The following is a 15432-nucleotide window of genomic DNA, read 5'->3' on the forward strand; positions in this document are numbered from 1 at the left end:
GTATTTCATGTTAATTTGAAAATTCCCGAAATCGTCAGCCCACTGCCAGCCAGTAAACTGTCGATGTGAATAAAATAAACCAATTTCCCAACGTCGCATTCGGAGAAGGCTTCCGGCCGGGAACCCTACGGTCGGTCGATGGAAGTATCCGGGGGGTATCCGGGGCATTGGTTGACCGCAGACGCGGATGTTCGGGTGTATGTGCCGAAATTTGGCATGAAAATGAAAATGAAAACGGAAACTTTGCACCACGCCCTTGGCCTGACCAAAAGTTGTGTAAATGTGTGGGATTTGAGCCGGGAAGGCATAAATTTCAATACAGCCAAAATGTCACGCTTCCGCACCCTTTCGAAAAATCGGGTTGGCAAATTGAAATAGAAACAATTTTGAGCGGTTTCGGTTTGGGTTTCAGGCGGTGCACATTTGCAAACGGGTCATGCGACGATGTTGCACGTTTTAACCCAATTTTCGGTGTTCGCCCAGCCACGTGGCTTTTAATTGAGCCCCGACCGTCAGTCACATCTAATTATAATTGCCCGCGATGGCTGCCGGAATCTCCGAGGCAATATTTCAATGTTATCGTGCCAGTCATCGTCACGTTCCCGCCCCGCAGGTATTATCATCGGAAGAAGGCTTCCCGCTCGACAGCACTTCCTGTCCCCATCCGCCACCGCATCCTTTACTCCCGGTTCTCGCTTTTCCCCGCAGTCTCTCCTTTTCCCCTTGACTCATTTTGGATGACTCCTTCGGAAGGCCTCACAAAGCCTTTGCAAAGGCGACGCGATGGCAAGAAGCCCGCCAACCGGCTTTTGTAACTGAAATTAGGAGCTCTCCGTGTCGGGTTCATTTTTCCATGTCAGATTTTGACACTTTGGCGAGGACAGGCGTGGCCTATGGTACAGTGCGTTTCAAAGCCATATGGAAAATTTGGGTCACCCTGGTTGAATGAAAGAATGTAACCAAAATAAAAAGTTGCTTATCAAAACAAAATATTTCTTCTTATGCTTAGTACTTGGCTTACTACTTGTTGTTTTAATTTTAAAAGTATTCAAGGTATGAATTAGCATTACCCAAAATGGTATCTGACCATATTTTCTGAACACAAGAAAAATGCATTTATCTCCCTATTCTATGAAAACATGTTAATTTCATAGATTTTTGAGGAAAAGCATTTCAGGCACCTTACAATTCTTCCCTCGAAAATAAGCAAAGAAAAAAGTGGCTTGCTTATAAGTAGAGTAATGTGCACTTTTGTGGTTTTTGTGGGCTGACAGGGACTGGGATGCAGTTAAGCTTTTCTAGCTGAAAAAGGGAAATTTATGAGCACTTGCGGGTTCTGTGCACTTCAGCTCCCCTCATACAATTTTACACATTTTCAGTAGCTTTCTGGGGGAACGAAATGGAAAAATTCATGAGAGTAAATAGTTTTGTTTGAGACTCATCTGTCCTGGCAAAGTGAAGTTAATGTTGATCCCTTCGAACGAAACCTTAGAAAAGGATACTTTGAGTAAGTAATCGTTTGACTATATATAGTTTTTTATGTATATACTGAATTAAAATTTTCGTCATGAAAAAAGAAACAGATGGTAACAAAACACCGCCTGACGAACCACCACAGCAAGAGTTTCGAAGGCCTTCTGATGGAGATGGGAAAGGAGTACCAACTAGCCGATACATTAAAACTAGTAAAAACACATAAGCGGAGTTAGTGCTTTCGAATCCGATTTCTTTGCTTTTTTTTGCAGCTGAGGGCGCGGAAAGTTCGAAATTTGAAAAGGTCGCAGTGGCCCTTTGCTGGATGCTAGTCGTTTTGACATTTCCCATCTCCATGTTGTTCTGCCTGTTAGTCGTCCCCGAGAATCGCCGAATCGTTGTCCTACGTTTGGGGCGCCTCAAGTTGAGTCCTGGACTTATGTACTCTCGCTATTAACTGACTTCCGCTTGAAAATCCCTAACAGGAAGGGCCTTCTCGGACCTGGTCTAGTTTTTTATTTACCCTGCATCGATAGCCTTCACAAAGTGGACCTCCGCACCCGTGTGACAAACGTGAGGCCACAGGATGTGCTTACCAAGGATTCGGTGACGATAACCGTCAACGCGGTTGTTTATTATTGCATTTACAATCCGATTGACTCGATTATCCAGGTCGATGATTTCCGGCAGGCCACGCAAATGATTTCCCAAGTAACTCTGCGAAATGTTGTGGGTTCCAAGACCCTCAATATCCTGCTTACTTCGCGGCAAGCCCTTTCCCGTGAAATTCAGGTGGCGGTAGCTGGTATCACAGCTCGTTGGGGAGTTCGGGTGGAGAGAGTGGATGTGTAAGTCAATTAGTTTTATTTTATATTTTATTAAATTTAAAATTCTTACAAAAAAGAATCAAGCAATAATCCTAGTTTGATTCTGTAGCTAACATTATATTGTCAATGCTTTAAATTGAATCAATTGAATTTCATTTCACTTACAAATAATAAAAATTAAATAGCATAATTTATCGCAGTAATTACTATTTAATTCATATGCAATTGATGGGTCAATTAAGGAATCAAATTATTAATACCCACGCATTGTAATAGCACTTGTGAATGACAAAAGCAATGATAATATTTTTTCAGGATGGATATAGTTTTGCCACCAAGCCTGGAGCGTTCCTTGGCCAGCGAGGCGGAGGCTGTGAGAGAAGCGCGTGCCAAGATTATTTTGGCCGAAGGAGAACTTAAGGCCTCTAAAGCTCTCAAGGAGGCCTCCGATGTGATGTCAGAGAATAGGATCACTTTGCAAGTGGGTCTTTAAATAACTTACTTACTATTTGGCATTAACAACTCCTTTTTTTTAGTTAAGACACCTACAGATTCTTTCGTCGATTGCCACAGAACGAAGAGTGAGAATCATCTACCCTATCCCCCTGGAGATTATGGAGCCTTTTATGAAGGATGGAAAAAAAGGTGGTGATGCAAACGATGGTGATGGAAAAGATGGCAATGACAAAGATGGAGGTGCAAATGAAACCGCTCCAATTGCTGCCAACCAATCTGGTGGAGGTGTTGCAAAAGAACCTGGTGGAGTAGGTGAATCTCGTAGTCCAGATGACTCTGCTCATAACTGGCGGTCGGGCGCAGGAGCTCCGAGTACCAGTGGCCTGTTGTCTAATATGTTTTTTGGCGGGCCTAGATTTCAACCAGACTTGGAGCCCATAAGGTCCCATGAAAGAGTTCATCCTGAGCCCTCCAGCCCTGGACCAAGTAGTAAGCTACTGATTATGATTGTCTGTCTAAAATGTATGATTTTTTAAAATTAAAAAAATTTTCAGATGAAATACAGATAGCAAAAGATACGAAAGAGCGCCCCACATGTACGTATGGTTTATATATAACGTATTATATGTATAATAATAACTAATTTCTATGAACAAGATGTTTCCGTGGACATAGGACTAACCAGACAGAGTATGTTTGTAGTTTGAAGTTAACATTTAAAATTAACATTTATTTTTAGACTTCGTTCCATGCTCTACGGACTTTAAGGATGCTACGGAGACAAGCACTAAGCAGACAAGAAGTATTTCCCAACCACCAAGTATATAATGGCTTTTCTAAAAAAAAAAGGTCATTCCTCTCTAAACCGTTTTTTAAAATTTAAGTTGCGGGACATCGGCTGGCGTTTATGGACATGCTATCTTATCGAGACTTCCTGCGAACTCGTTGGTAATCAGCCGGCGTGCTGGCAACCTCCTAGCAGTCCTGTGAGCCCTGGCAGCAGGACAATGGGAAGGCCAAGCGTGAAATGAGCAACAGTCACGTCAGCCGATGGGGCCACAAACTTGATTGAAGGGCATTATCCTCGTCCTCGTTCTTCATCCACCGCAGTGACATTGACACTGCCATTCAATGGCCTCCTTTTTTTGGCACGATAAAAAATAACCGAATATTTGGCACTTTTCACTAGCGGTAAGAATGGAATCCCCGGGTGGCAATTTATCTCTTTTAATAAATTGGAAGTTTTCGAGTCGATACTTCAATGACGGTGCAAAATATGGTTTAGCCTTTTCATCATTAAACTTTTGTACACTAAACCCTAAAAAATGAATTATGGATTGAGGCTTAGAGAATATGTAAAATTTCTGCAAAAATTAATTCAATTATTTTTCTAATCCCATCAACAATTGCCAAGAGCACACAATTAAATTGGAATTAACACAGCCAGAAGCCAGCAAGAATTGTACTCAAAAGTCACTCAACAATTTTTGGTTTAACATTATAAATTGGATCAACTTTGCACATTTATTATTTAATTTGCACAAGCCAAAAAGTTGGCCCAAAGGAGAGAACTGGGCGTGGCAGGATGTTAATGCATGGCTAAGGTTGTGTGCGGACGTGTTCATGTACTTGTGTGCTCACCGTAAATTAGCAACGAAAGTTTTTCAGCTAATGTGCAAGAAATTGCAAAGAAATCAAAGCAAAGGCAGGTCTGATGATGAAGTTGTTCACCAACTAATGTGTCGGAAAAGTTTATCCTAAATAAACAAATTTTTTAAAGACTTAAACAGAAAATAGTAAAGAACAAATTAAACAATTGAATATAGTAAACAAGAAATGGAGCGTGTGTCACTTTTTTACAAAATTTTCTTTAATATATATTTAAATTTAAAAAAGATTTGTTCCAATGTTCAATATTTTTATTAGGAAAATAATTTATCTTGAGCCATATGGGTCGTATACGTAATATGTTTAACAAATTTAAAGCCCTGGAAAGTATGCTATGAAATTTTTGTTTTTAAATGAATAACGCCAAATATTTTTTTTAACAAAACATAGAATTAAAACAACACAAATATAAAATATACGTTGTTTTTTTTTTTAAATATACATATATATTTATTAAGAAAAATAATTTATCTTGAGCCATATGGGTCGTATACGTAATATGTTTAACAAATTTGTAAGCCCTGGAAAGTGTGCTACGAAATTTTTGTTTTTTAAAGTGAATGACACCAAATATTTTTTTTTTAGAAAAAATATAATTAAAACAACAATAATTAAAATATAATTGTTTTTTCTTGAGAAATTACCTTAAAAGAAATATATTTAATTAATGTACATATGTTTGCGGGCCAACATGACGTATGCGTAATTTTTTAACGATTACCTAGTCCAGAAGAGTATGAATTCAAAAGGTATTTTTTTTTCAAAGTGGGGGTAGTCTATATGAGCGTGTTATATCATCCACACGAACTTTCGGGACCATTATGTCCTTATCCTTGTTTATGGCACATCGTTTACTCGACTTTTGTCTGGTGTACGAGGCTCGAGCGCTGTTTTGTCGCTGGCAGTGTTTGTTTTTGTGTTTGCGTTGTGGGCGAGCGTGCGTAAGTTTGGCTGCGTGCTCATTGCCTTGTGCGTGTTCGAGCACGCTCTTCGAGTCAGGTAGAGCTGCACACCTGCTTTTGCTTTTGCCTTTGTCTTGCCCCTCTTTTTCCGCATGTTCATACAGCTTTGAGTTCTGACTCAGCAGCTGTTGTTTGTGCAGCACCATCTCTTTTGCACATACTGCAACTGCTCGTTGCAGCCAGCTATCCAAATTCAAATTTGATTTATGCAAATGGCACACGCAGCCGTAGCAACAGCAAATGGCGCTCGGGTTCTGGGAGCCGCTGTTTGCACTTGCCACTCCCGCCAAGTGGCCAATACCCGGCAGCCAAATAAGCAATTGCCATGTGTGTGTGTAAGGCTGTGGGTAAGGGTGCTTCCACATTCCAAGTTCGTATTCCCTGGGGGAGATTCTTTAATTCAAATTTAAACAAAACGATAGCAAATACCGGCCCTGCATTCGGATTTGGTCTGTTTTTCTTTTCATGCCTTTGGCTTGCACTTGACATTTGTTCATTTCAGTTGAACACTTTTTGTCTCCTAGTCTTACACAGAAAAAAATATACAGATTTTTGTCTTTATTCGAATTGTAGTCTATTAAACTTAAAATTTAATTTTAATATTCCTATTTTAAAGGAAATCTAAGCATTTAAGCTCTTTGTTTGGTGTTGACCCTGAATCACCAAAAAATTAAACCGTTTTCTTTTGTAGCGTGTATCTTCACTGGCCCTGCAATCATCTGGGCTCGCTTCGGCTGACATATGTGGCACTGTGACCGTAAATGTTCTGCCATCTGTTAGCCCAGAGACAGTCCAGAAAAAAAGGGGAAACCAAGGGAAAGCAGGGGTTCTAGCTGTCACTCAGCTGGGGCTCTGCTTTGGTTTAAGCATTTCCTTTTTTAGTTTATCCCTCCGACCTCAGAGGCGGAATTTTGTTTTTTTGGGGATTTTATTGACTCAACGCTCCTCGTTCAGGCTACTTTTTCGCTTTCATGTTTGTCATTGTCAATCTCATTTATCGACATCCGTTTAATGTCCAGCAATTTGAATTGGGCAGACCTGTGTGGCGTTCAATGCCTTACTTTATCATTCGCATTCCAGTTCAAGGCTGAATAAGATTTCCAAAGGCTGCCAGAGGTTGTAATACATCCGTTCAGGCTCAGATTAAAAGTTGATTGATGACTTTTATCAGCGAAGTAAGACGGATATTTCGATTGCTTTAGTTATAGGAACCAAAAGCCCTTCATTTAGCGGTATTCTATATACAAGGGGCATATCAAGCCCGCAGTTTAAGGCCTTAAACTTTTAGGCTGTAAACTCAACTGGTGCCACTTAACAAGCATCTCATCGTTTAGCTTGATAAATCATCTTCCTTTTCAGCCTCCTTCATTCTAAGGTATTGTGGCTCTCCATCCATAAACAGTGTCTTTTGTAAACAATCCTCCTACAATGCATTGCCCTTAATTGGCAGTGGGAATGAGTTTCTTTGGGCCTACCTGGCAATCGGCAGCCAAACAAAAAGGTTTCTGACTAAACAAGCTGTAAGCTGCCTGGTAATTGAAACTGCATTGTTGGGCACACGTCCAAAGACGACGCCAATCCTGATACTGCACATTCCCAGCCGCAGATCTGAAGGGGTCCTGGCAGGGGGAGTGGAAGTGGTACCACAATTGTGTAGGTCAAACAAAGAACATGTCGGCAGAGGCAGCCGCAGGAAGAACTCTCAAGTTCTGAGGTGATGCTTCGTGGTGCCTGAAGGAATGTTGAAATCCTGCGGCCGCCCGAGAGTGTGTATAGAACCTGGCTTAGCATTGTAAAAATTAACAAGACATTTATGCAGGGACACACACAAAGGTGTGCTCCTGGAAATTGTATCCGCATCCCTTCCACATCCCTATGGCAACATAAATTAGCCGGCAAATGGGAACAAAATCCCTCCGAAGAAGCAGAAACACATGTCCTTGGGTTGTCAAACAGGGCCAAGAAAACAAAAATAATCAACATAATACTCCAGCTTGAATAAGGGGAAACCCAAATGCAAATTCTGTGCCAGAAAGTTGCCAGTTGCTAACTCGCCCAAGACGGCGTCTCAAATTTGTTTGCCAACAATACAGAAACTCTCGAGCCCAGAAGCTGTATCTTAATGAAAGGATGGGGTCCATCTTGTTGCTACTGGAGGATCCACAAAATGTTGCGTAATGTTCTCAACTGTGTACTGTTGAAACTTTCCGTCAAGTATACGCAGTGTAGTACTTTCCCTGGCTTTCATTACGAGTCACGCCAAATTGTCAACAGCTAAAAATTTTGCATGAAAAACAGAACGGAAAAATAAAGAAAGATGTCTCGGCTTCGTGGGAACTTCAATTTCATTAACTAAGTGGTCCATACCAATTAAGTTTTGTGCATTTTGGAATAATATAAATTAATTAGAATATGCTAATGAGGCCTCCTTCGCCTCCGGGGTATTCATGGCATTGCCGAGCGTTGCGAAACTCACTTCGCTGGGAGTCAATTGGCTTGAATAAATTAGCGCCAGCAATGCAGGCTCAACGCCGGGACAGTTGGCTTTAGCCGTTTATTGACCCGGCCGAAATGGCTTCCCATTGAAAATTGTTTCAAGTGTCTTGCACAAATATTTACCATTTAATGTGGCCCTAGGATCGCTGTCTAGACAACAGTCGTAATCTTTAAGATTGTATAAGAAATGGTTGAGATTTAATGATAGTGATATTCTTGGGTTGCTCTTGAGCTTGGCAGACCTTTAAGATTATGTTACAACATGTTGAAACATCAAGTTCAATAATCACATCCACCTTGTAAAGTTATCCATTTCACACTCTAAAGGGCTATACAGTCTCCGCGGATATAGGAGTATCTATTTTTTATATGGAAACATATGCATTGACTGCCCTATCCTCGAACTCTGGTGATTCTATCATTTTCTTTCGAATGTCTCACTAAAGACATCGTTTCGTTTTGGAGATGCATGAAAAGGCATTCAAATTCGCAAATGGCAACGACTATTGCATAAATTCGTGCCTTGGGTATGGTATTCTAATTCGATGGCATCAGCACACGCAGACTGCCAGCCATTTGACCTGGACAGGCACATCCTTCTCCAGGACCTCGTATTCTGCCGAATTGTCTGCGCATCTGTCTGGAACAGTGCACTCGCATTGGCATTGGCATTGACAGAAAGAAAGAAAAGAAAGGAAGGTGTCCAGTCAGTCAGCCAGTTCGTTCGTCATTCAGACTATGCCTGGCAGAAGGCGTCAATAAGACCGAAATTTACGTCGAAATGGTTCCCTTTCCAGTTTCATCGCATTAAACCAATTTCTGGGGACAGGCAGACGATTTCATTTTGGCCTGTTTGCCAAATTATCGTTTGTCCATTTTTTTTTACGCCCATTATTGATTTCTGAGCCTGCAGACAATTTTCCCCAGAAATTCAATCTCCGTTTGGGAAACCCAGAAACCATAATTTCGGAAAGGTGTAAATTCAAAGTGAAAATGACTTGAAGCCAAAATCGAATTAATTAATTAGAAAACCGATTTGTATTTTGAACCGATTTGTGGCAGAACTTTATCTTCTGCCATGGAACAGTACTCATTTGAATTGTGTTGGAATTATAATCACAATAAAATCGTTGTGCGCACATGACTGCACCTATTATCCATTCTTGGCATACAATTGGACCATTCAACTTCAAGCCGGATTTGGATGGCTTTCTGCCCCCCACATTCAAACTTTTGACTAATCAGACAATCGATCAGGAATCACCTGCTTGAAGGCAGGCTTGAAAGTGTTGGACTCGAGTGGAGTTGACATCACTTTCAATTATGGTCACTAAATTTTGTAATTATCCCTAATGAAGTGAAATTAATTTCTTATCGGATCATTACGGCAATATGGCTTCATCTTGTTTGGCACAATTAAGGCCCACAACTTCATGGCCATCATCCCGTCAGACCATTCGACATGCAATAAAATGTTGAATTGTTTACGAATCATGAATTTAAAATTGTTTTGAATTTCAGTCATTATATTTGATAGCATTCGGATATATCCATGATAGCATAAAACACTTTTATTGCCAAATGAACCGAAATATTGGGGAGTGTTTTTTGTGTAATTAAAATTTAAACTTACATGTAATATTTTAAATCAAAAAGGAAATTTTTTATTTTTAAATTGCTTATGTTCATTTATACGAATTTATTAAATATTTGGCTTAAGCTTGGAAAAAATAATGGACAATGCTTACAAAACCACATTGGTTATTTTAATAAATGTACACAAAACAATGGATTAAATAAACTTTACGTAGCTTAAAATATATTTTTTGTGGATTAATTTATAAAATAAAAAAGATATTATTATAATTTTAGGCGTTACTCATATTTTCAATTTAGATTACTTTGGCCAAATACAAACCAATTTTTCTACAAAGATACAATAAAAGACCAGCCAAATACTTAAGCGTCACCAACAGGATCTGCACCAGCACCAGGTCCTGAAGCATCGGCAGCTTCTGTGCCATCTGTGGCAGATGCATGGGCATCTGCGACGTCGTCCTTTCATTCGTCATCAGAGAGGAGATCGGAAAGGCTGAGGTCCGAGGAGCGCTTCTCCAGGCCATCGTCCATTTGGGATTGGGGCTTGACGGCGGGAGGCAAGGCGTACATCTTTACGCAGAGGACGACATGCTCGTGGAATTGTTGCTCCGAGTCCAGCATGATGGCGGCGGCGCGATGATTGAGAGGGTCATGGGGGTTAGGATGACGCAGCAGCTGGGGCAGGAAGGTATCAAAGATGTTCACCAGGTCGTAGTTGGAGGACCAAGCCTGCTTGAAGACGTTCATGCAAACTAGGCCCGTGGTGAATTCAATGTTGGGGTGCAGGATCTTGGTGACGAAACGGACCCGCGGCGCCTTCAAGGGATATTCCTTGGGCATGGACACGTTTATAGTCCATACGCCACCCTCGTAGGCGGTGCCTAGCGGCCCCTCGAAGCGCACGTCTAGATTGGCCATGTCCTTGTCCGTGGTGGTGAGGTAGCCGGAGGCCAGCAGCCGGTTCACGTCTCTGTGGAGACGCCGCCCGGCCATCGGCGACGTTGTGTTCACATCCAAGTTGGCCATCGGATCCGCTGCTGTCCTGCGCTGACTCCCCAAAGGAACTACTGGGATTTTGAGTGCACTCGTCTGCTACACAGAGGTACCTTCAAAACTATTCATCTACCATTTAAATTTTGTGTTTGTTATTGGCTTCATGGTCAAAACTAAAGACTTAATACTTACACATAAAATGTAACCAGAATTTTGTATTTTTTCATTGAAATTTTCTACGAATATAATCCCGCCGCCTACTCGAAGAAACGATCCACAATTGCGACTAATTCATGGCCTTCTATATTTTTTAACGGATATAAATATACTTGGCAGTAACTGTATCTTTTTATTATAAAAAAGACCATTTTCCTAGGTTGGCTTCTGGCTTTCTTTCTTGAAAGCAATTACTTTAGATATTATAGTTTTCTACTGACCCAGAAACGAAACCCTATTTTACAGAAAATAAATAGGACTTATTTATTATATTTACCCAATTCCGGCATACTTCCTCCCGGCTTTTTAGCCGTGTCGCATTGCGTCTAAACGGATTTTGGCTCTCGGCCGAGTATTCATTAATTGAGCGTGGGTCAGATGGCTAGGGAGTGCTTTTGGCCGCCTTGCCAACTACTTGTAATTGGGCTCCAGGGAGGGCTGAACTAGAGGGGTCGCTGGTAGCTAAATGCATTTAGGATTGCTGGCCATAAATCAAAGATCGCCTGATGTCCTCTTCATAACGGAAGCTGTGATAACTTGAATGGCAGACCAAGAGCTGAAGTCAGTGCATTAAAGTTAAATGGACTCGGGTCTAAATGCTGCAAATTGCTGCCATAACCAATGTCCAGGCTACATTGGCCACTGCATTCGAATGAAGATTGTATCTGTAGCTGCGTATCTTTATCTCTGTATCTACTACAATGGCCGTAGCTGAAACAATGGTAAATAACGACTAGAAAATTGTAAAAAATGTTGACAATGTTTCTCATTGCTGGCGGAATCCTTTGCCCTGAAGCTTTATTTTTAGTGCGACAGTAAATGCGTCACACCCCAGCCCCAGCCCTATGCCGGCAACTATCTCTATCTATCTTTATATCCGTCTCCATTCTGCATCCCGGCAGCCATCTCTTTCACCCGACTCGTTCCATCTTTTTTCTGCCCGGCTTTGGAATGCGCTCTTTTGCAGTTTTCACAGTTGAGTGCGCTCATTGTTTTCGCTGTCAGCGAGCGGCGCGTCGACAATGAATAATTAGAATTTTGTTGAAGGTCCATTGCTCATTGCTCCACAACCCACTCCCTTCGCCAAAAAAAATATCCGAAACCCCTCTCAAACACGCAGCCACTGTTTGCTGGGGCCAATTCATGCGACTTTTAATCTGCTGGCCATGGACAGCAAATCAAACAAAAGCGATTTAGTTTTACAACGAAAAAGCGCTTCAAATTTCAGCTTCTGCATACTACACTTTATATATAGTATATCTGAAATCGAGTTTGGTATCAGCAAACAAATTCCCAATAATCTATGTCTGTGTTCAGATGACCGAGTTATAGTACGGCGGCAACACAATAAACGCGATTTGAAGCATTTTTGATTACAACAAATGCGAATATTGTCCCTTCTTTGGTGAGAATGGCCCAAAAATTGCAAATACATTCAAGTTTAAATGGAAAAGTTTTCAATGCAAGCCTTTAAGTGAATATCAAACATTACTTACATCAAATTAAATACCACAATTTTACTCTTTTCACTGACAATTGGAACAAAAAGCCAAATTACCCGCATAAATCCGCGGCTAGTTAGGTCTTTATTTGAAATTCTTGCTCATATTTTATGAGTATCATCCGCAAGTTTTCACATTCAGGGGCCAAGAAGGGCCACGATTCAATGCGATTTTCAAGTGCATAAATAAAATCTCAAATAGACGCCATTAAGAGCATTTTAGCCGCCATTAAAGCAATATGGAAGCCTCCGTCCAGGGTCCTTTCGCAGACTATTATGTCAAGAAATACGATTATCGCGTAAAATTAACGCGAAATTAATGCAAACTACGCGTTCCAGCCCAAGGATGAGTCTCCGCCAAGGATGTGCTGGCTTGGCGGCGGGTATGGGATATATATCCTTTGGCAACGCATTTAGGAGCAATCTCAACATGGGCGTTAATTTTCTGAATTGTAATCAACTGGGAAACTGGGCGTGGTAATGAAGTTGTTTCGGCACCCAACCATTGACCACGTCAAAGTCAACACTTCAACAAGTGCAAACTGGGCGGGGCCCGAAAAAAATTCAACCTCAGCCAGGACCCAAACAATGGCCGGCGAGTAAAAAATTCCGCATTGCCCCCAACGAGCCCCGTTATGCCCAGGCCGCGAAACAATGGCGCTCCTAAAACAATGCCCGGCGACAAAAGGTAACCGCGAAAAGGATAACTCAAAGCCAGGAACTCAGAAGAGCAGGACCTGGGCTAGTTCCACAACCGGAGCTGGAAAAACCACAACCGCAGGTCTAAGCTCCTGGCGTTTTGGAAACATTCCATAACTCTATGCCACCCCAGTACTTCCCCTGGGGCGTGTTTTATTTCTCCCACACCAAACCCCTAGGCATCACCACCCCTAGGCTCCCTGGGTAGCGAAATACTAGTGCAGCGAAAATTTGTTAAATTAACTTGATATAACATACTCTATAACATTTTCGCAGCAGGCGTGGCGGTTAGCGGGAAATTTTGGCCAATAAACCAGGAATTAAACCGGATTTTCGCAGCCATTGATTATAAAATTTGCATTGGCGGCGATTGCAAATATAATCAATTAAGCTTTGATTTATGCATGCCATTAATTTGTTGTGTCAAAGTTTATTTAAAATTTGACTATCCATATCTATAGTGGAAATATAATATGGCTAATAAAACAAATACCAACAACTGTAGTTTATTTTTAAATCGCACCTACCTGGCTTCTGTTTTAAATTTTTTCTTTACAAAGGTTTCTATAAAATTGTTTAGTTTTTTATAGAGTGGGTGTTGGGAAGTTTATCCCCCTGCTGCTTGTACTGTAGTGTCTAAAATTAAGGTGCAACTTTAAGGCAAATAAGCTGCGGACGAGTGGCAGCAACACTGAGGCAGAAACAAGAAAGGACGAGGGGGAAACAAAGTAAATTGTTGCTGTTCCCTAGTAATAAAATATTTGTCGAGCGCCATTTACAAAGCCATTTTCAAGCTCAATGTACTTTCAAAGTAATGCGCTCCACCTGCCCGCGTTCGCTGCTGCCCTGCCCCACCTTGCTACTCCAGCTTTCTACGCCCACTTGCCATCACCTGCCCTCTCTACTCCTGCTCGTTCTATTCCTTTCTGCTGGTAGAGCACTGGCAGTTGTTCTAGTTTTTATTGCCAGCGTTTGCCATTTTATGGTCTCGTTTCAGGTTGCTTAGCCTGGTTACACAGAAAGAAATGTACTCAAAATGGTCAAAAATAAAAATTTATTTGTCCTAGATGTGGTTTAAAATATTATAATCCCCAATAAAAAATTGTATCCAAAAATTGCAAATATTTTGAGACCTATACCATTTCTTTCGGTGCAGTACTGATGATTCTTATGCTGCTGCTTGTGAAAGTGAGTTTAGGTGCGATATTTGAGGCATCAGTGCCGCCGTTTGTCGTCGTTTGACTTGCTAAACACGTGCTTTCATTTAAAACGCCGTAAATACGTCGCGTTTTTTGTATGTTGACATTTTGTTGGAGCCAGATGCCACCCAATGTATACAATTTTTATTGAATATTTTTCATTTGAAACGAGATTCGCGGTTCCGTGAGCTACATATCAAAGAGTTGACCGTCCTTGAATTTTTCAATACGAATAAAAAAAGTTAAATAAATCTTCGTGAATCACATTAAGTGTACAATTATTTAACCAGATTAAAAACCTTTCTATAATATCTGTATTTATTATTGAAGTCACATATGCATAATATTTTATTAAGCAAACATATCTTTCTGTTATCATACCAACAGAATAAATATGTAAACAAATTTCAACATCGGATGCGTCGTAATGAGGGCTTCTTCCAGATTAAAACATATTCTCATACATACTCATTTATATTGGCCATATGTTGGAATGAAGAATAAAAAATAAATAGTAAAATGGCAAATGCAACCTCATGACCAAAAGACGTGCAAAGTGCAGGCGATTATGCCAGTCATAAACCGATTAGGTCCCATGAATATTTATGGTCGGACGCGACCGGGGCAGAGCTCAGATGGAGCTGCAGCCGGAAAGCGACTGGAGTTGAATGGAATGCAACAAGCGAAGGATTTTTCCACTTAGTGGGGTCATAATCATATTTCCCTTATGTGAATGAAGACGAAGCAATAGAGAGAGAACAGCTTGCAAAGAAAAATATTAAAGATTGCCATATGAAAGGATAAAATCCTTTAAGCTTCTTTAAGGAGTACAGTTTAAAGCAAACATTTAAATTTTTTAAAGATTTTTCTTTAATTTTTAACCAAATTTATTAATAAATCAAACTTATCTGAAAACCTTTTCCGTTGTCTAAGAAATTTAAAAGTTTGAGCCTTAATCGCTTACCAATAAATTCTAAATAAAAACCCCAATGCAAATATTTGTGTTTTTTGGGTGTAAAATATTTCTCATACATCCGATGCTGCTTTTGACAGTCTGTTTGTTTTCCGTTGTTTCGATGTTCACAAGTTCAGCAATAGGAAAAATCAATAACACGTTTTTCTCCGTTTCATTCGGATGCAATATAAATAAAATATTTGCATTTAAAAGGCTCTTCATCACCCCAATCTGAATGAAAGTTATTGGCAAACACAATTTTTTGTTTCGGCGGGGTAAATGATGGATGGTAAACTAGTCCCCTCCACTCCAAACAATCCATAAAATCGCCCACTGTCACCAAAGAGGCAACTAGACATCCTAGATGAATACAGTCATGCAGATACAT

At 40.6% G+C, this 15432-nt stretch overlaps 2 protein-coding genes across 2 annotated transcripts; one reads left to right on the forward strand and one right to left on the reverse strand.

Moving 5' to 3' along the window:
- Window positions 1-1449: 1449 nt before the first annotated feature.
- Window positions 1450-4031, forward strand: LOC108133672 (band 7 protein AGAP004871). Its single transcript, XM_070281795.1, has 10 exons — window positions 1450-1507; window positions 1578-1685; window positions 1746-1896; window positions 1959-2321; window positions 2616-2781; window positions 2837-3245; window positions 3311-3352; window positions 3414-3446; window positions 3496-3576; window positions 3641-4031. The coding sequence occupies exons 1-10, from the start codon at window positions 1465-1467 to the stop codon at window positions 3706-3708; spliced, it is 1464 nt and encodes a 487-aa protein (XP_070137896.1). The 5' UTR covers window positions 1450-1464; the 3' UTR covers window positions 3709-4031.
- A 5708-nt stretch (window positions 4032-9739) lies between these two features.
- Window positions 9740-10801, reverse strand: LOC108133678 (ubiquitin-conjugating enzyme E2 H). Its single transcript, XM_017253688.3, has 2 exons — window positions 10667-10801; window positions 9740-10603 (listed from the first exon to the last, which is right to left on the reverse strand). Exon 2 carries the CDS (start codon window positions 10505-10507, stop codon window positions 9944-9946), a length of 564 nt encoding a protein of 187 aa, XP_017109177.2. The 5' UTR covers window positions 10508-10603; window positions 10667-10801; the 3' UTR covers window positions 9740-9943.
- Window positions 10802-15432: the final 4631 nt, after the last annotated feature.

The sequence above is a fragment of the Drosophila bipectinata genome, chromosome 3R (assembly GCF_030179905.1).
Source record: "Drosophila bipectinata strain 14024-0381.07 chromosome 3R, DbipHiC1v2, whole genome shotgun sequence".
Taxonomy (NCBI): Eukaryota; Metazoa; Arthropoda; class Insecta; order Diptera; family Drosophilidae; genus Drosophila; species Drosophila bipectinata.

What these genes read in the sequence shown, in the direction of transcription:
- LOC108133672 (XM_070281795.1), top strand. Translation starts at nt 1,465, where the DNA reads ATGTTGATCCCTTCGAACGAAACCTTAGAAAAGGATACTTTGA. An exon ending in CTACGTTTGGGGCGCCTCAA is followed by an intron (nt 1,897 to 1,958) that starts GTTGAGTCCTGG and finishes AATCCCTAACAG; the next exon opens with GAAGGGCCTTCTCGGACCTG. An exon ending in AGAATAGGATCACTTTGCAA is followed by an intron (nt 2,782 to 2,836) that starts GTGGGTCTTTAA and finishes CCTTTTTTTTAG; the next exon opens with TTAAGACACCTACAGATTCT.
- LOC108133678 (XM_017253688.3), bottom strand. Translation starts at nt 10,507, where the DNA reads ATGGCCAACTTGGATGTGAACACAACGTCGCCGATGGCCGGGCGGCGT.